The 19,509-nt window shown below is 40.2% G+C and overlaps 1 protein-coding gene across 1 annotated transcript in view; it reads left to right on the top strand.

Moving 5' to 3' along the window:
- Nucleotides 1-19,509, top strand: part of PDE10A (phosphodiesterase 10A) — a 273,819-nt gene that overhangs the window by 186,776 nt on the left and 67,534 nt on the right. The window contains 5 exon segments of the mRNA XM_021071805.1: nt 7,279-7,419; nt 12,581-12,736; nt 14,178-14,228; nt 15,016-15,074; nt 17,220-17,271. Coding sequence (XP_020927464.1) covers nt 7,279-7,419; nt 12,581-12,736; nt 14,178-14,228; nt 15,016-15,074; nt 17,220-17,271 — 459 coding nt within the window.

Here is a 19,509-nt window from a genome sequence, read left to right on the forward strand (position 1 = left end):
GGAAGTTTAGGGGATGATAGGAAACAACCTAGATGGTATTAAAGCAATAAAAATAGAACATTAAAATATGATGATTGAACTCACTTTGAAGATACGTCAGAGAGAAAATTACAAGTAGAATAGGCCCAGCTATTAAAAGAAAAAATCATAAATCAGTTTTAAAAACTCCACAGCTTTCTTTTATTTTATACAAGCTCATGCAAATAAAGTGACTGCGGAATAATTGAAAGTAAAAAGGGAATTTCAGGTGGAGCAAATCTCTTCTGGAAAAATGCAGACAAGGGAGAGCAAGTGCCACAAGAGCAGTAACAAAATGGAATTTGGGGAATAAAAGCGTTAAATTGGAAGAGGCCACTTGATGTATGAAGGGTCTAGACTACAATGAAGGTAGAGCTGTTAGGAGGTTGATACGGTAAATATTTGGTGCACTGGATTTACAAATCAAGACAATCATATATCAATAAAAAAAGGTGAACAGCAAAATGCAGTAGTATTTTTTAATTACTGACAGATCAAAAATACAATTTAGAGGATATCGGTAATACTGTTAATTAGTTTTATCCAAAAAATGTATATTTAACTCAGCATATTATTTTAGGACTTACCAACTTGGGATTCCCTTTCTCCTTTGGGTTAGAACTTACTTTGATACGCTTAACTCGTTTAATAATTTGGATCCCCACAACGGCTAGAAACAAGGACATTAAACCTTGGAATCTAAACATAGACAATATTCCAAGTAACTTTAGACAAAGAAAAAATCAAATATAGTTAACAGAATATTTAGAGAAAATATTTATGCAAATGAATTAGAGTCTTGCTAAAGTTCTGGGAGAAGTTATTCACAGTGGAAAATTCACATCCTTAAATTATTCAACATTTTACATACATTTTTGAAGCATTGATAAATAAGAAAACAAAGTAAGTTGATTCACCAACCCAAGATGTTCGTATTGGGCACCAGGCGACGGTAGTGGTCTGGGTACCAGGAGACATTGTTCGCAACGAAGATCTCTGCCCCGCGGGTTGACCAGTTAGAGTCACGGTCGTAGAGAAAGAAAATCTGTACACACAAGGAAATCCAGGGACTCTAAGATAAGCCACTTGCTAACCTAGTTAACAAAGATAGAAAATACAATTGTGTGTGTTTAATAATTTAAAAACAGTATATCAATAGAGTAAAAATGACAGTTCATGAGAGAAACCAATGAACATGAACATCTAGATAAAATGGACAGTTTTTGAGGAAAGTACAATTGCTCCATTTACTACAAATGATGGTAGAAAACTAACAGACTAGTTAATGGAAGAAAGTGAAAGCAGAGTTGAAATCATGTTTTTTTAAAAAACCAGTAGGACATTTGTTTGACACTGTTCCCCAAGCACCAGCCTGGTTGAGGCAGTTGCTGAACCTGAGCGGAGAGATGAACCAGCATCCCCTCCGAAGCTCTGTGTCACATTCCTCTGGAGGCAGCCGTTTATCCAAGCGCATGTAAACAAAGTGACCGAGAGAATTCCTGTGCTGTCTGCACTGTTTCAGAGCTGGGGAAGAGAAAGAAAGTTTCCCAGTAGGTAGTGTAGTTTTCCAAAGAATTTAGATTCTGGGATTGGATTGCGTGAGTTCTGACTCCCCACTTTGGGACTTTGACGGCATTCTTAAACTTTCTAGACCTGGACTGGGTCTCCATTGGTGTTACTTCTCCAACGACCGTTGTAGACACCTGCTATGTACCAAAAACTGCGCCAAACCGCTGAGCATACAAAGATAAATAGGAAATCATTCCTACCTTTAAAGAATGGACAACCAGTTGGGGAAATGAAGAAATCCAAGAGTTCCCGCTGTGGCACAGTTGGTGGAGAATCTGGCTGCAGCAGCTCAGATTGCTGGGGAGGTGCCCTGGGATCCTGAATTTGGTGGGGCGGGGGTGGGGGGGTGCTAGGGTTGGTGACGTTAAGAAGAGCGTGCATGATGAGCGCTCTTTGAGCAGAGCTTGGAGGACCTCTTCTTTAGACGATGAGAAGGGAAAGTAAAGAAAGATGCAATTGGTGAGAAATCCGGAGTTGGGAAAGGGAGCAGTGTCTTTTTGTGACCTGACCAGTAGTGGTGTCTGACGCAGCATATGCAAGGTGCTCTTGAAATGTTTGTTGGACAAAACTGATTTTTCCATGATTCAGATTTTGCTTAATTCAACTTTTTAATACAGTTTTTCTCTGTCATATCTAGTCACATTCTCCATTTACTATGTAACATCTTTTATAATGTCATTACTGTCGTTTTTTTCCTGTGTTATCTGTGAGAGTAGCTGGTAAAAGCTGAAAACTTGGGGAACTCTAATTATATGTTAAACTTTCTAATTCATAAAGTAAGTTCATAGATAACTTTTTACATATTGTTTTTAGAAATAAATTTTGAGCCAGTAGTTTAGAGTAATTGCTTGGCTTTTTTCAGAGCACAATGAACTTTTGTAGGTTTATTTTTGAGAATTATGCAAAGTTAGTGACCTACTTCCAGTTCCACAGAACGTGGGGCTGGTTGCTCATGCCCTGTGCAGGGATCTGATTCATTTACATCCAGTGCCACCTAGTGTCTCTAAGAAAAAGAACTTCATGGTATGCCTGAATGATTTTTTTTTTCCTTCTTAAAAGGCGTCTCCAAGATTTAACTGGTTGTGCAGGGAAGCCTTAGCACAAAAGTGAAGTTTCATGAATGGAGTGACCTTTGAACTGTGTGGAAGGAAAGATAAGCACGAGTGTTTACCAAGTGAAGCAGACATCTCTTTCAGTGTCAATGAGTCAGTGTCCCAAGTCATCAAAAAATCCTGTTTTTTCAAAAAATTGTCATAGTCTATTCTATAGTTCATTTTCCACCAAACCTGTTTCTCAAAATTTGATTTTGTTAATAATTTGAGTGATTTTTTTTTATGCCTTCATTGAGCCAACTTATTCATTATGACTACTGGTACCAGTCTTCTCTAGTTGAAATGATCTGACTTCAGAAATATTTATGAAAATTTTCTGTTGTCACAAAAATGCGGGACATTTCATAGTGAGTTTCTTTGACATCCTGGGGAAGCTAATTCGTCCCCTACCACCGCATGGCCCCGGATGGATCTCCAGCTCCTTGGCCAGTCTCCTTGCTGCTGTTAGGAGAAGGGCCTACCCATCAAGTCACTTGGAGCCGTCATGTGGGAGGGAAGACACAGGGCCGGGTGTGCCCTGAGCGCAGCGAAGCTTTTCTCTGGAAGGAGTACAGGTGGTTGAGGTTTGAGACTTTTGCTTGTTTTTAGTGGGAGTTTTCATCTTTAGCCTTTAAAAAATGTTTGTGCTGACAAAAGTTTTCATAGATTTATACAGCATTAGAGCAGAAATTAGTTTTAGAGACTCAGTTCAAGCATGGATATTATACATTGTGAAGTATACATAGTAGTCTTAACATAGTCTAAAATATTACATATGAATGTCTGATAAGAGTTTTCATCCATCCACCTGTGAAAGTAGTGAGTATAACATTTTTTCATGTTATTAATCTGAAATCCCAGTCAAATTCTTATGTCAAAATTCATAATGATTGGCAGTAGAGGGGTGGGAGAGCGGGAGGAACACGCTCTTGGGTGTGAGGTAGGCTCACAGATGTATTGTACAGTATGGGGGGATATAGCCAATATCTTTAAAAACTATAAATGAAAAGAATCCTTTAACGTTATGTTAAAAATTTTGGAGTTCCTGCCGTGGCACAGTGGGTTAAGAGTCTGACTGCATTGGCTCCGGTCGCTGCAGAGGCAGGTTCCAACCCGAGCCTGGCACAGTGGGTTAAAGCATTGACGCAGTTGAAATGTGGGTCACAGCTGTGGCTGGGATTTGATCCCTGGCCCGGGAACTTCCATATCCTGCAGATACAGCCGTAAAAATAAATAAATAAATAAATAAATAAATAAATAAAGTGATATTAAGCATATAAAAATAGATCTTTAAAAAATTCATAGTGATTGCTTTTGAAAACCAAAGTCCCTATTACCCCCACATTTGTTAATGCAGGCCCTTCATCAATGCAAAATACAAAATGTGTCCTATAAATTTTGATAATTTTGAAGCATGAAGAACCAGAGCAAGACTTGCCTTGCCAGATCACCAAATTTTCTCTAAACGTACAGTAATTGAAACAGTGTGGTAGACAAATAAACCAAATGGTACAGAATTAGGAATTCAGAAACAGACCCCAGTGTACTGGAGCATCAGTGTGTGATGAGAAGATCCGTTCAGCCGGGGGGAGAAGGAGACTGTTCAGCACCCAACTGTTTGATCATTTCTGTGGAGTACGTAAAGGTAGATTTAAGAAACCTTTCTCCATTCCTGAACATGTATACAGTCGAGCCTCTAATTTAGAGGTTTATTGTAGACATTTTCTGTTTGCAATAATAGCTGCCTCTCAGCCCATTCACATACAAAGATCATACAGAACAAGCTATTACAGAACACGCAGTTCAAACCAGGGACTGATCTTTAGGTAGAAATGAATGTTATAAAGGGAACTACTGCAGAGGAGAATAATACGGAGGAAAAAAAAAAAAGAAAGCCACCCTAAAAGAGTAGGAAACGCCTGTATCGAGGCGAGAGATCAGAGCCATGAAAACATCAAGATCAGACGTCTGTCTCAGGTTGGGCCTCACTTCCCTCCCACCTGAGCTTCTGGCCCTCATGTGAGAACTTGTTCAGCATTGGTGAGCAGTTGCCCTCAGCTCTCATCTGTAAACATTTCTATTTGATAAACATGAACAAAAACCGTAAGCTAATTAGTAAAACAAGTATAAAAAGTTCCCACTGTAAAAAGTTATTTAAATTTTGGTGGTCATTTATTTTTTATAAGTTTTCTACATTCAATCAGTAGTTGCAAAATGTCTAAATCATTTGTTTTCAGCAAGTCTAATAGATAGAATCTCATTCCATATACCTCAGGTACAGTATTTGCTTGTCTGTTTCTTGAGCATCATACAGAAAACCTATATGAGGCAATAAATATTTTATAATATTAAATAAGTCATCTTTTAATAATATAGGAATATGTGAGCTATGTTATCATTATTCAATTATGAAATTAAGTATACCTTGAAGATACTGGATTTCCAGCTTTAGTGGACACATAGCAAAGTTATCCAAAAAAGGTATCTGCTGTATGTCTTCAAACAACAAAGAAATAACATCAACAACTATTTTTTTTAAAAAATTCAAAGCTTCTGTTGGGAGCTTGCTCCAGAGTTTGCTTTCTATTGCTGTCACCAGAAATTCTTCTTTAAGAGTTATCTAAAGGTCAACCTAAGTTCATTTCCTGCAGTTCTGACTTTGGTTGAGAAAAGAGCTGTTACTCAGCATCCTCCTTGTGTTTAACTTTCTCATGGTTTGGAAAAATCAGTGTCAGTTCTGACTTTTCCTCAGGCTCAATACACCGTATACTGTGCGTTTTTTTCCTCGCCATCATCTCTCTTCCTGTTCTGGGATCCTTCTGCTACTCTTCTCTCAATCTTAAGTCAAACTGGACTATTTTATGACGTAGATACTAAGTCTAATGAGTCCTATTTACTTCATTTATGTCGTATGTATATGGGTGCGTAATAGAGTAACTAAAAAATAGTGACTCTGCCTCTTTAAAAATAAATGAGGAACAATTGTCACTTGTCATATGTAGTTAAATTCTAAAAATCCTTTTAAAGTGTGTAACTTTTATTTAAACATTTTAAACTTAGGCCTTTTTGAAAGAAGCCTGTGTAAAACATTTTTCATAGGCATTGTATTAAATGGCAAATACCGCTTAAGCATAGTCCTAACTGATGTGGACATAACAATAAGTAAAAACGTACAAGCTAATTTGCAGTCTTTCGATAGCGACGACTTATTTAAAGCAGGTGGGGTGAGCCGGAGCTCTGCTCTCCTCCTCCCTGTGCCCAGGGCTGGACGCAGTCCGAGCTTATGGGGCTCACTCTTTTGTCACTGTAATGTTTTACTTGAAGAGAGGGTTCTTTGGCATTACAAAGCTGGAAAACCACAGTATCTAGTAAGTTAATATTACACATCCAAGTCGTTATCATCACCTAGAACTAGCCTAGCGCTGGTAAAGCGTTAACAGGCTTCTCTCAAGACGGGTGCCTGATACTTACTGCATTTCAGTTCCAGCAAATCCAATTTAAGAGAAAAGTGAAGTGTTGAGAGAATTTACCAAAACTTAGTATTTTTCAGATTGAGTATCTACTCATAATACACTTATGTCAAAATATTGCTCCCCCTGCCCAGATGATTTGTTTTGATTAGCAATTCTTGTTTAGCAGGAATTTATTTCAAAATATGCTTAGATTTAGTCAAAATAACTGATCGGATTGTTTAAATATTTACTTTTCAAATGTTACCCTCCCATCTACTCTTTTGAGAGGGAGCCGTACGCCCAGGTTTGTTCAATTTTGTGTGTGTAGGTACCAGGAAGAGCAGAGATTTTATTGATAGTATGCTGAATCTAATTTTATGAGCAGGCCAATTTAAGGAATGGAGTGGTTGAGTATTTTAAAAAGAAATAATATTCTGAGAAAGAAAGGGTTTTTTTTGTTTGTTTTGTCTTTTCGCATTTTCTAGGGCCACTCCCGAGGCATATGGAGGTTCCCAGGCTAGGGGTCGAATTGGAGCTGTAGCTGCTGGCCTACACCACAGCCACAGCAACGTAGGATCCAAGCTGCGTCTGCAACCTACACCACAGCTCATGGCAACACCGGATCCTTAACCCACTGAGCAAGGCCAGGGATCGAACCCAAAACCTCACGTTCCCAGTCGGATTTGTTAACCACTGAGCCACGATGGGAACTCCAGAGAAAGAAAGATTTTTAATAAAAATGAAAAACATGACCAAATCACTTGGACTTATAGTGACAGATGTGCACGCCCTGTCTGCAGGGAGCTGGGCGCCATGTGCGTCGGTTTCTTGTGTGGCAGTTTCTTAAGCCAAAGGACAACTTGCATTTTTTCATTTTATTATTTTCTGTGAATGCAAATTGGAGGCTGTCATCAGAGTTTCCCGTGTCTAGCCGTTCCTATAAGCGCTGTGTCTCGCCTCTCTGTTGTGCGCTCAGGAACAGGGGAGAGGGTTCCACCTTGGACCCCGGTGTGGCCACTGCTTTCCTCCTTTCATGTCTCTTCTTTCCTCGGCGCACAGATTTCTCGTGCTTGTTAGGTAATATCTAGGAGGACTTTTGTCCTGTGCTGAAGTACAGGGAGGCCGATGAAACATGTTCTTCTTCCTAGAGCCTTTGTGTATTTACCCCGCCTGGAATCAAGGAGGGAAAACCCAGGCTCATTCCTGCCGGGCCCATCGCCCAGGGCACCACCACCTCTGCCTACGTGGCCAAGTCTAGGAAAACACTGCTGGTGGAAGACATCCTTGGGGTAAGTGGCTTTTTACCCTTCGTGACATTCGGAACCTGAAGTATTTAATTAAGAATGATGACTTTTTTTTTTTTTTTTTTTAGTCTTATGGAGGTTCCCAGGCTAGGGGGCAAATCGGAGCAGTAGATGCCAGCCTACACCACAGCCACCGCAACGAAGTATCCTTAACCCACTGAGCCGCGTCTGAGACCTACACTGCAGCTCATGGCAACACTGGAGCCTTAATTGCTGAGTGAGGCCAGAGATAAACCCATGTCCTCATGGGTACTAGTCAGATTCTTCACTGCTGGGCCACAACAGGAACTCCAACATATACTCTTGATGTTATAATTTAAGCCATTTTATAACAGCATTAAAGCAAGCTACAGATCATTAATGCATTTGTGTGTCAACTAATTCTTTGTACTCCAAAAGTAGTATGTTACACACCCCTAAGAGCTGGATGTGAGTAGTTCTCTCAACATTCGCCGGAATAGTTAAGCATACAAATATATTTTATATTCACATAAACTAAATGATCACTGTTTTATGTTTCGTAGCCAAGCAGGATATGTATGGATGAGTTAGCTATTACTGCGTGACAGACTAGCCCAGATTTAGTGGTGTCATGCAGCGACCACTCACTGCCTGTCAGGCTGTTCTGCTCATCTGGGCTGCCTCCCACGGGGCCTGCTCATGCATCTGAGATCAGCTGGCCATCACCTAGGAGCTGGCTGGTCTCAGGTGGCCTTCCTTCCTTCTCTGTGTGTCTCACGGCCCCTTCCAGCAAGCCTCCCCTGATGGTGGCAGGGGCCAGAGGGACGAAGAGGACGCATGTGAGTTTTCAAGCCTCCCCTTGCATCAGACTCCCTCCTCTCAGGTTAGCCAGTCTCAGGATGTGACCGAGGCCATGGGCGCAGAGAAATGAACTGGAGCCTGCAAGGCGGTCTTCCAGAGCACGTGTGACAGCACAGTGACGACGTGTCGTTTCGTGAGCTCAGACTTTAAAAGTGACAAGCCTACGAATGAGTCTGTAGGTCTCATGAATTTGCTCTGAGATGTGCTATGTTGGAGTCACCAAGTCTAGGTTTTAATTTTGGTTTTGCTATCAATTATCTATATGACCTCGAACAAATCAGGTTACTAGTTACTTTATCAAATACAGAAAAGAAAAATTACTTAAAAATGAAAGTTTCACAGTATAATTTGTATAGATAACAATATTGTATGTTATGTTTTTCTAATAGTGTTTAAAATTTTCTTAAATTTTTATCAAAGTGTAATTCATTTACAGTGCTGTGCCAATTTTTGCAGTAGAGGAAAATGACCCAGTCTCTCTCTCTCTCTCTCACACACACACACACATGATATATACATAACGTTTTTTATATTCTTTTCCATCGTGGTCTGTCACAGGAGGCTGGATATAGTTCCCTTTGCTCTTTAATAGGACCTTGTTGTCTGTCCATTCTAAGTGAAATAGTTTGCATCTACTAGCCGCAAACTCCCTGTCCATCCACCTCCCTCCCCACGTCCCCCTTGGCAACCACAAGCCTATTTTCCATATCTGTGAGTCTGTTTCCATTTTGTAGAAGGTTCATCTGTGCCATATTTTAGATCCCACCTGTAAGTGATATCATATGACATTTGTCTTTTTCTGTCTGACTTATTTACTTAGTATGAAAATCTCTAGTTGCATCCATGTTGCTGCAAATGGCATTATTCCATTCTTTTTTTGTGGCTGAGTAGTTCTCCATTGTGTGTATGTGTGTGTGTGTGGGTGTATGTGTATACACATTGTACAATTCCATATACATTGTGTGTGTGTATATATACCACATATGTATATACACACCACATCTTCTCAAGCCATCCCTTGATTAACATTTAGGTTGTTTCCATGTTTTAGCTATTGTGAATAGTGCCGCAGTGGTCAATAGCGGTGCATCTATCTTTTTCAATTATAGTTCTTTTTTTTTTTTTTTTTTTGTCTTTTTAGGGCTGCACTGGTGGCATGTGGAAGTTCCCAGGCTATTGCCTGAATCAGAGCTGTAGCCACTGGCCTATGCCACAGCCACAGCCACACCAGATCTGAGCCACCTCTGTGACCTACACCACAGCCCATGGCAACGCGATCCATAACCCACTGAGCGAGGCCAGGGATTGAACCTGCGTCCTCATGGATGCTAGTCAGATTCATTTCCGCTGAGGCACGCTGGGAACTCCCAGTCAATTACAGTTCTTTCTGGCTATACTCCCAGGAGTAGGATTGCTCATGGATCATATGTTAATTATGTTTTAGTTCGAGGAACCTACGTACGGTTTTCCATAGTGGTTGCACAGACTTCACTCACACCGGCAGTGTGGGAGGGCTCTCTTTTCTCCACACGCTCTCCAGCGTTTGTATGCTACACAGTTACAGACTTTCTAATGCTGGCCATTCTCCCATCCCGTGGTTGGCTTTTCTTTCTTTTCTTTTTTCTTTTCTTTCTTTCTTTCTTCTTTCCTTTCCTTTCCTTTCCTTTCCTTTCCTTTCCTTTCCTTTCCTTCTTTCTTTCTTTCTTTCCTTCTTTCTTTCTTTCTTTCTTTCTTTCTTTCTTTCTTTCTTTCTTTCTTTCTTTCTTTCTTTCTTTCTTTCTTAGTTTCCTTTTCTGTGCAAAAGCTTATAAGTTTGATTAAGTCCCATTTGTTTATTTTTGTTTTGGTCTCTATTGCCTAGCGAGTTGGATCTAATGAAACATTTGTATGGCTGATGTCAGAGAATGTTTTGCCTATGTTTTCTTCCAGGAATTTTATAGCGTCATGTACTATGTTTAAGTCTTTAAGCCATTTTAAGTTTATTTTTGTGCATGAAGTGAAGGTATTTTTTAATTTCATTGATTCACATGCAACTGTCCAACTTTCCTAGCATCACTTACTAAAGGGACAGTCTTTTTCCCACTTTATATTCTTGCCTCCTTTGTCAAAGATTAATTGAATGTAGGTGTCTGGGTTTATTTCTGGTCTCTGTTCTATTGATCCATGTCTGTTTTTATACCAATACCACACTCCTTTGGTTAATATAGGTTTGTAATATTACCTGAAGTCTGGAAGATTTAATGCCTCCTATTTGTTTTTGGGTTTTTGTTGTTGTTTTCCCCTCTGCTTTGCTTTGGCAATTCTGGATCTTTTATGGTTCCATATAAATTTTTGGATTGTTTTTTCTAGTTTTGTGGGAAATGTCATGGGTAATTTGATAGGGATTGCATTAAAACTGTAAATTGTTTTGGGCCATTTGAACAATAATAATTCTTCTAATCTAGGAGCATAGGATATCTTTCCATTTCTTTGAATTCTCTTTCATTTCTTTTATTCATGTCCTATAGTTTTTAGTACATAAATCTTTTACCACCTTGGTCAGGTTTATTCCTAGATTTTTTTTTTTGAGGGGATACTATTTTAAAAGGTTTTATTTTTTTAATTCCTTTTCTGTTATTTCATCATTGGTAATGCAACCAATTTCTGAATGTTAATCTTTTATCCTGTTACTTTGCTGAATTCTGTTATCAGATCAGGTAGTTTTTGTGTGGAGCCCTTAGGGTTTTCCATTTATAGTATCATGCCGTCATCATCATCATTTTGCCAACAATATTGTATTATAATCATCAAACTTTCTCAGAGACTAGATCTTAATCATCCCCACCACAAAAAGAAGAGATAAATATGTAGCTTGATAGAGGTACTAACTAATGCTACAGGTGCAATCCTATTACAATATATAAATGTATCAAATCAACATGTGGTGTATCTTAAGCTTCCATAGTATTATATGTCAAGTATATTTCATTTTAAGAAGTAAATGAAGTAAATGGTGTTTTGGTTTTGTTTTCGGTTTTTTTTTTTTTTTTTTTTTTTTTTTTTTTTGTCTTTTGTCTTTTTTGGGTTGCACCCACAGCACATGGAGGTTCCCAGGCTAGGGGTCAAATCAGAGCTACAGCTGCTGGCCTACACCACAGCCACAGCAATGTGGGATCCGAGCCCTGTCTGCGACCTACACCACAGCTCATGGCAACACCAGATCCTTAACCCACTGAGTGAGGCCAGGGATCGAACCTGTGTCCTCATGGATGCTAGTCTGGTTTGTTATCCACTGAGCCGTGAGGGGAACTCCAAGAAGTAAATGTTAAAAGTAGATACTATGTAAGTTGTCATTTGAAAATGTTGTATTGTATGTGTATGCAAGCTTTTAAGAGATTTGTAAATTACAGGTATAGATTTGTACTATTCTTGGTTCATGAAAAGCTTCTTAGAGATAGCAGAAATGTAATAAATAGAATCAGTGTTTTGGTATTAATTCATTTGATCCCTGTATTCCTTTGAGTGATTTTACTAAGCTAGAAAATGAAGTTGAAGAGCTAATTTCATTTCTTATGATGGGTAATTGCTAATTATTGGATCATTTGAATACCTAACATGGGCCTTTGAGGTTTAGTTACAATGACTGTCATTAACATGCTTTTGTGTTATTCTAACCTTAAAAATAGAAGAGAAAAAATGTTTATATATAATTTCCTTCCTGTGGTATTTACATTTGGAGTTACTTTCACTTGTGGCATTATAACTGTAAAGCCCTTAGAGAGTTCTGGCTCATGAAAGGTAAGGAATAAATAAATGTTCACTATCATAATTACTTTATTATTGCATGAAGTTAATGTGTATTCATGCATTAATTAAATTCTACCATACAATGATAAAGAAATATTAAAGCAGTGTTTGGGTATAAGTTTTATGTTGCTAAAGATAAGCATTTTCTTTTCTTCTTTCTCTTTTTCTTTCTCTTTTTCTTTTTTTAAATGACTGCACCTGCAGCATATGGAAGTTCCCAGGCTGGGGATCACATTGGTGGTGCAGCTGCTGGCCTACACCACGGCCACAACAATACCAGATCCTCAACCCACTGAGTGAGGCCAGAGATCGAACCCACATCCCTCCTGGAGACTATGGCAGGTTCTTGACCCACTAAGCCGCAAGAGGGATTCTGTGTTTTCTTAAACTAGGCTTATAGTGGCCATTGTCCTTTGTCTTTCCTTTGAAAAGGAGTGCTTATTATTGATTACAAGTATTAGGTAATTTCTGATAGAATTATACCATCGTGATTCCATTTCTTTCACTGAATTGTATCTTTTTCCCCCTTTTTTTTTAGGATGAACGATTTCCACGAGGTACCGGACTGGAATCAGGGACTCGTATCCAGTCTGTTCTTTGTTTGCCAATTGTCACTGCGATCGGTGATTTGATCGGTATCCTTGAGCTGTACAGGCACTGGGGCAAAGAAGCCTTCTGCCTGAGTCATCAGGAGGTGAGGCCTGCACAGGATTTTTGGTTGTACCTGGTTCGTTGAGGACACTCATTGCTTGTTCAGTTAATGAATGAATGAATATTTAATGAGTGAGTATTTAAAGCCATACCTTTCTTAATAATATTTTGATACTAATGATTTTTAAAAACTTTTTTCTAAGGCAGGTGTTTAGAGAGGAAACTAACTATAGTGATTTATTTAGTAAGGATCTATTTTGACAACAAAAATAAAAATAAAATAAAATACCACATAGTAGGTTGGCGTTGGGGAGTTTTCACATTCTGGTTGACTTTCTGTCCTGTTAAAAAATGTCCTTATCCTAGAGATTGTCCTGACTGAGACGTCCAGCATCAAAAAATCCGTTGGGGAAGCAATAGCTTACGCTCACTGTTCCCTGAAACAGAATATGGCTCATTAATACTAAAACCGAATAGTACCTGATCTGTCTGGACATGGAGTGCTCGCCCAGGTGCCTCGGTGGCCTGCAGGCTGTCCACTTTCCCAGATGGCCCATCTTCTCCTCCTCCAGCCTCCTCCGCCCTGTAGCCACAAAGCCCTGAGCAAGCCTGGCCGGCTCCTAGACGGAGCCCGAGCCTCTGCTCTCCCTCTGCCTGGATGCCGTTAGTCTCCGTCCCCAACCCTGCCACCTCCTGCAGGGCTGTGCTCTAACGTCACCCCCCTGTCCCTGTGTGGGGCTCCTTTCCCTGTGTGGGGCCCCATTCCCTGTGTAGGCCCCTGTTCCTGTGTGGGCCCCTTCCCTGTGTGGGCCCCTTTCCCTGTGTGGGCCCCTGTCCCTGTGTGGGGCCCCTTCCCTGTGTGGGCCCCTGTCCCTGTGTGGGCCCCTGTCCCTGTGTGGGCCCCCTGTCCCTGTCTAGCCCCTGCCACCAGCCAACAGAGCGTGTTCTCCACTCATTTGCCTTCTTGCTTTTTTCTCCGCCCACAGTACACTCTAGGCTGTACTGCTGCTGGGGCTGTATCTCCCCCATCTGGAATAGTGCCTGGTACCTAGTAGCCCAGTAAATATCTGTTAGATGAATGAAAAATAAGAGAAATAGAATAGCTAGGCATTTGAGAATGTGTCAGCAAAGTTTTGGAAGTATTTCCTCATTTTAAAGTTGTCCTTAGAGTCCTTTATCACAGTATTTTTTTAAACTGAAAAATAATTATTTTAGGTTAAAAGTCATTGGATGATAGCTCTCTTGATCAATTTATTTTCATTTTTTTCCTCCCAAATTAAGAGGAACAAGAGAGCCTTAAGCTTAATTATAAAGGAGTGGAAAGTGTGAAAGAGAGATCTTGTACACATTTGACAGTCTGTGTTTGAGAAAATAGTCAGCCATGCCGTGACCTCACAAAATTCTGCGTCTATGTTTATGTTAGAGTTTTTGGCCAGAATGTCTGTGTGCGACTGATGAAAACTCACTTCATCCCTTCTTTTCAGGTCGCAACGGCAAATCTTGCCTGGGCTTCAGTAGCAATACATCAGGTGCAGGTGTGTGTCTGGGGTGTTTGCACAGGGGCTTCCTGAGAGCAAAGGGTGTTTGGAGTGCAGCTCTGAGGACAGATGGAGGTTAACAAGTGACCCAGTGCTTTAGTCTGAATGCTAGGCATTTTGTTGTTTCTAAACTGTTTGATCTATGCACTTACATTTACTTACTCCTCGCCTTAAATATCTTCCAATTATATGTTTATATATAATGTCAAAGCATTTATGTAGTAAATGGTATGTGTCCTATTGTAGTTTTTGTTTTCCACTGAAAGCCCAGGAACAATCTCCTACTGGCAGTAATATTGCAAATTTAATGACTCTATTTCCTAGATTAAAACATCCACCGAACTAAGTGGCAGGTGAAAACATTTGTCCTAAGCTGAAGGTGCCCGGTTCTCTTGAAAATGTGACCTGATTTAAAAGATCACGAAGTGCATAGAGTTTTAAACTCGGAAACATGGTGGCAGCAGACTTCTGCTCTGGATGAGCCACTTTCCTTTTTTTTCCTCCTCGTTAAGTCCATTTCGGCCACCTGGGGGTGGTGAGGAGCTGTGTGACAGGGAGAAGGGGTCTGTGTATTTTAGGATAACCGCTGTGAGCAGCAAGGACTTCTCGGACCTGGCGGTCCTGAACGTGGGTGGACTGTGTGCCCAGGTACAGTTTTTAAAGGATCAGAGTAGTGATTGGATTATGCCTTTTAAAAGAAATAAGGTGACTAGTATTCTGGAATCTCTCTTCTTAAACGAGCAGAGACCCCTTAAGATTAATAGCTTGTTGTTTTCTACGGCAGGTGTGCAGAGGTCTTGCCAAACAGACTGAGCTGAATGACTTTCTACTCGACGTATCGAAGTAAGTGTCCGTTTCCGGGGACGCGGCAGCTGCTGCTGCTCAGCGCTTGGGACGCAGGGCGGGCCTGACAGTGACAGACTGCGTCTGTCCGCTGCCGGCAGCAATCAGTCTGGATGGGGCAAGTAGTGTGGTGAGAAGGGCGGTCCCGTTTTGGACCCTGGCGCTCCGTTCTCATCGCGTTCACTTTGCAAGTGAAGGGGCGCACGTGTGTGTGTGTGTGTGTGATGGCCTTAACTCGGCCTGTGTTTCTAAAGAGACTCCCTGGAACGGGGCAGCGACTAGACCGAGAAATGCCCTGAGTGTTCCTGTTTCTGTGGGAGAAAACTGACAGCACTAGAAGAAGAGGAAATGTTCCAGTTTAGTATTTTCCAAAAAGTCCTCTCCGGCATTCTCTGCAAATGTCAATAAATTAAAACATATTATTAATATTTTAATTTTCCCATGTATGGTAGCTCAGATACCATTTTTGAGAAACTGTTCCATTTCCATGAGGTTTGACCTAGAAAAATTCCCTTGGGCTGGCAGTGGAAGCAATTAGGGATATTTATGAAATTGCAGGTTCATATTGGCTTTGCCTGCTGCAGGGCAGATCTTGGATCTGTCTGACCCATCTACTTAGTTGTTGAAATCTAAAAAATGCCCCGGGATTGGGAGCTTCGGGGTCCATCCTCTGACAGGTCACCTGCCAGAGTGACTGCCTGTCCCTCCCTGGCCTCCAGCGGCAGCCCTGAGTAACCTGCCCTCGCGCATGCACCCCCGGGCAGCACCTCTCACCCCCTCAGTCCTGAAGGGTCCTGAAGCTGCTGCTCCTGTTCTGACATGTCGGATTAGAGGGGTGTGGGGTTGCCTGAGTGCTCTCTTGATCCCCCAGGCCAACTGTCTTCTTTGAGATGGAGTTAAACAGCGTCTCTGGGACACGTGGCGTGACAACTTCGGGACACGAGGGAGGGAAGCTGTGCACCTTCTCTTGCTGATGTATTTGAGTCCTTTGCAAGAATCCCAAAGTCCAGTTCGAACATGCCCACATGACACCTTAAGTCTGTTCCCCAAGGGGAAGCCCGTTTACGACACCCTGGCCCTTGTAGTATGTTCCTCTGGGGACAGTGTGAATAGGCATGTCACTGCCTTCAAGCCAGTGTCCCTTCTAAGAAAGGCATTGTTCATTACTGTAAGTTATCTTAATCCTGAATCATTGCTACATTTTCACAAATCAAAACTGAAAGCAGTGCCTTGCCAAGAGTCTATATTAAGAGCATTTCTTTATATATTCCTTGTCATACGTGCCTGTTGATTCTTGTGCTTCTCAAGTCTACATTTTAATGTGTGTATCATATGCCTCCACAGTAGTTACAAGTTCATAATGATGAATATATATTTTACTCTGTAAAGTTGTTAGATCCTTAGATACTCTGATATTTCTTCTCAAATGAATTTCACTGCTTTCTTAATACAGTTAAAGTACATTTTAGCTTTTGAGTTTTTAGTAATTACATTTTTATATTGGTGAGGTTTATCAAATTTAAAAATTTTAATTTTAGAGCAGAGTTATTAATGAGTTAGCAAATACGATGAAACCAATTTTATTTCTTCATAGGTTTAGTTAAATGCTACAGACTTTCTCTCTACCTTGAATACTTACTGATAAAATTTATTAATGCATTCTCTGGAATTAGAGTTCTTATACTAAAGTCAATGGTAAAGTTCCATTTGTCTCTTTAAAATAGTATTATTGGGGAGTTCCTGGTATGGCTTAGCGGTAACAAACCCAACTAGTATCCATGAGGATGCGGGTTTGATCCCTGGCCTCATTCAGTGGGTTAAGGATCTGGTGTGGCTGTGAGCTGTGGTGTAGGTCGCAGACACAGCTCTGATCTGGCATTGCTGTGGCTGTGGTGTAGGCTGGAAGCTGAGCTCTAATTCAGCCTCTAGCCTGGGGACTCCATATGCCACGTGGGCGGCCCTAAAAAGCAAAATAAAATAAAATAAAATAAAAGGTTGTTTCCACAAAAAGACAAAAATCAAACAACCTATATACCTATGTTTTTAATTTAAATGTAGATAAATGTGGGAAATGTATTCAAAGTTTAATACATTGTGTGTTCTGATAATAATGTTACTTAAAGTTTTTATGTTCCTTTTTTTCAGAACGTATTTTGATAACATAGTTGCAATAGATTCCCTACTTGAACACATAATGGTAGGTTGCCTTCTGTTTTGAAAATGATTTTATTTAACCAGTAGATTCATGTCCTAATATATTGTGGAACATTTTAATGTAAGAGACATACAAGCTGTTTTAAATATGATGAAAGGATGGTGCTTAGTGATCTGGGGGCGTTTCCTTGACTTATTTGTCACTTCTGTTAATTTTGGTGGGGTTTCGATTGAATGGTGTTTTGAAAAAATACCTCAGAGTTTTTCATTATTTAGTGGAGAGCCGATTTGGAAAAAGTCTCTTTTTATGATTTTTTTTCAGAAAACCTTTTGCATGTAGGCTACATTAGGAATTTCCAATGGATTCTCCCAAATTTTGGGTTTCGTGGTATTTAGTATTAGTCCTTAATTGTTTTCCTCTTCTAGAAGACTCACAGGCACTTGGAAGTAGAGGTCCCCCCATACTTAGTGTTGCTGTTTCAGTGCTTTGGAGGGACTCCGCCGAAGAGGTGGCCACCTTGTCCAGGAGTGAGAGTGGCACCCCTGGGTGGCCAGGCTGGCTTGCTTGGTGCCATTCATGCCTTGCTATATATTTTGATAAATGTTCTTTCTCCTTCGCATTTTCCTGGCCTTTCTCAAGATAAAGTAATTCTGTGCACTAAGAGCTTTTTTCATGTCCAGGTTTCATGACATGCCCTGCTCTGTTTCTCTTTGACATCATGGCAGGTACGGAGTGTGGTAGGCTCAGTGTCTTGTAGAAACAGAAAGTTTACTGAGGGGGTTATTTCTTTCAGCATATTCTTTATGTAATTAGTTATGTTGGTGATTTTACAGTTGACCCTTAAACTACACGGGCTTGACCAGGTCCACTTACACGTGGCTTTTTTTCAGTAGTTAATGCTATGCTACTACACGATCCACGGTTGTTGAATTCGCAGATGTGGAACCGTGGATACAGAGAAACAGTGTATGTGGAAGGCTGATGTAAGTTATTTGTGGATTTTTCATCATGCAGAGGCTTGGTTCCTCAACCCCCCACATTGCTCAAGGTGCAACTATTTGGACAAAAAAAGGAGAATGATTGATTGCATAGTAAAAATAATAATAATAATCTCTCTGGTTAGGACAAAATTAAAGGAATTTATAAAGCAATGAAAAGCATTAAGGACATAAAAATATATTGTTGTAATATGAACTGAAATAGAACTTGTACAAGGAGTACAGGAAACACTTATTGACCAGATCTTGTATCATTGATATTATTTTTAAAAAACAGTTTTCAGCAGTTTTCAAGACCATTCATCAACTTATAGACATGTGGATTCTTTGCATGTTTTGGCTAGTGTGAATAGTGCTTCTTTGAACATTTGGGTACAATTTTTTGTGTGTTGTTCTAATACCTGTTTTCAGCTGTTTGAGGTGAGAGTGAGAAATTGCTAGGTCATATGGTTAATCTATGGTTAAATTTTTGAGGAACTGCAAAACTGTTTTCCGTGGTGCTTGACCATTTTACATCCCTAACAGCACGCCCCGGATTCTAATCCCGCCGCGCCCGCGCTCTCACCGACACTGGTTATTTTCTCACTTTCTCATCACCGCCGTCGTGGTAAATGTGAGCTTCCATCTCAATGAGTTTTGATTAGCATTTCCCTGTGACTAATGATGTGAACGTCTTTTCATGTGAGGAGAGATTCAGCTTCATTGGCTGCTTTGCAGTTGAGTTTTTAGTGTTGAGTTCTAGGAGTTCTTCGTGTAGTTTAAGTACCACTCCCTTATCTGATGAATGATTGGCAGATATTTTCTCCCATCTGTGTATTTTCACTTTCTTGATGGTGTCTTTGGAAGCACAGAAGGTTTTAATTTTGATGAAGTCTAATTTATCTTTTGTATCTCTCGTTGCTCATGCTTTTTGTGTCGTATCTAAGACTCCATTGCCAAATCAGGTATCATGAAATTTTACTCCAGTATTTTCTTCTGAGAGTTTTATAACTTTAGCTTTTACATTTTGGCTTTTAAGGTTGTGTTAGTTAATTTTTGTTTATGGTGAAAGGGTCCAATGTCATTCTTTTACGTGTGGCTATCCCGTTTCACCAGCAAAATCTGTCGAAAAGCACTCTTATTTCCTCTTTACATAGTCCTGTCAGAGTCAATTGAGCAGAGACACATGCTTTTCTTTTTAGACTCTCACGTCTCTTCAGACAATACCATTCTGTCTTGGTTCCTGTTTCTTTATGGAAAGTTTTGAAATCAGGAAGTGTGAGTCCTCCACATTTATTCTTCA

The sequence above is a fragment of the Sus scrofa genome, chromosome 1 (assembly GCF_000003025.6).
Source record: "Sus scrofa isolate TJ Tabasco breed Duroc chromosome 1, Sscrofa11.1, whole genome shotgun sequence".
In the NCBI taxonomy this organism is placed as follows: domain Eukaryota; kingdom Metazoa; phylum Chordata; class Mammalia; order Artiodactyla; family Suidae; genus Sus; species Sus scrofa.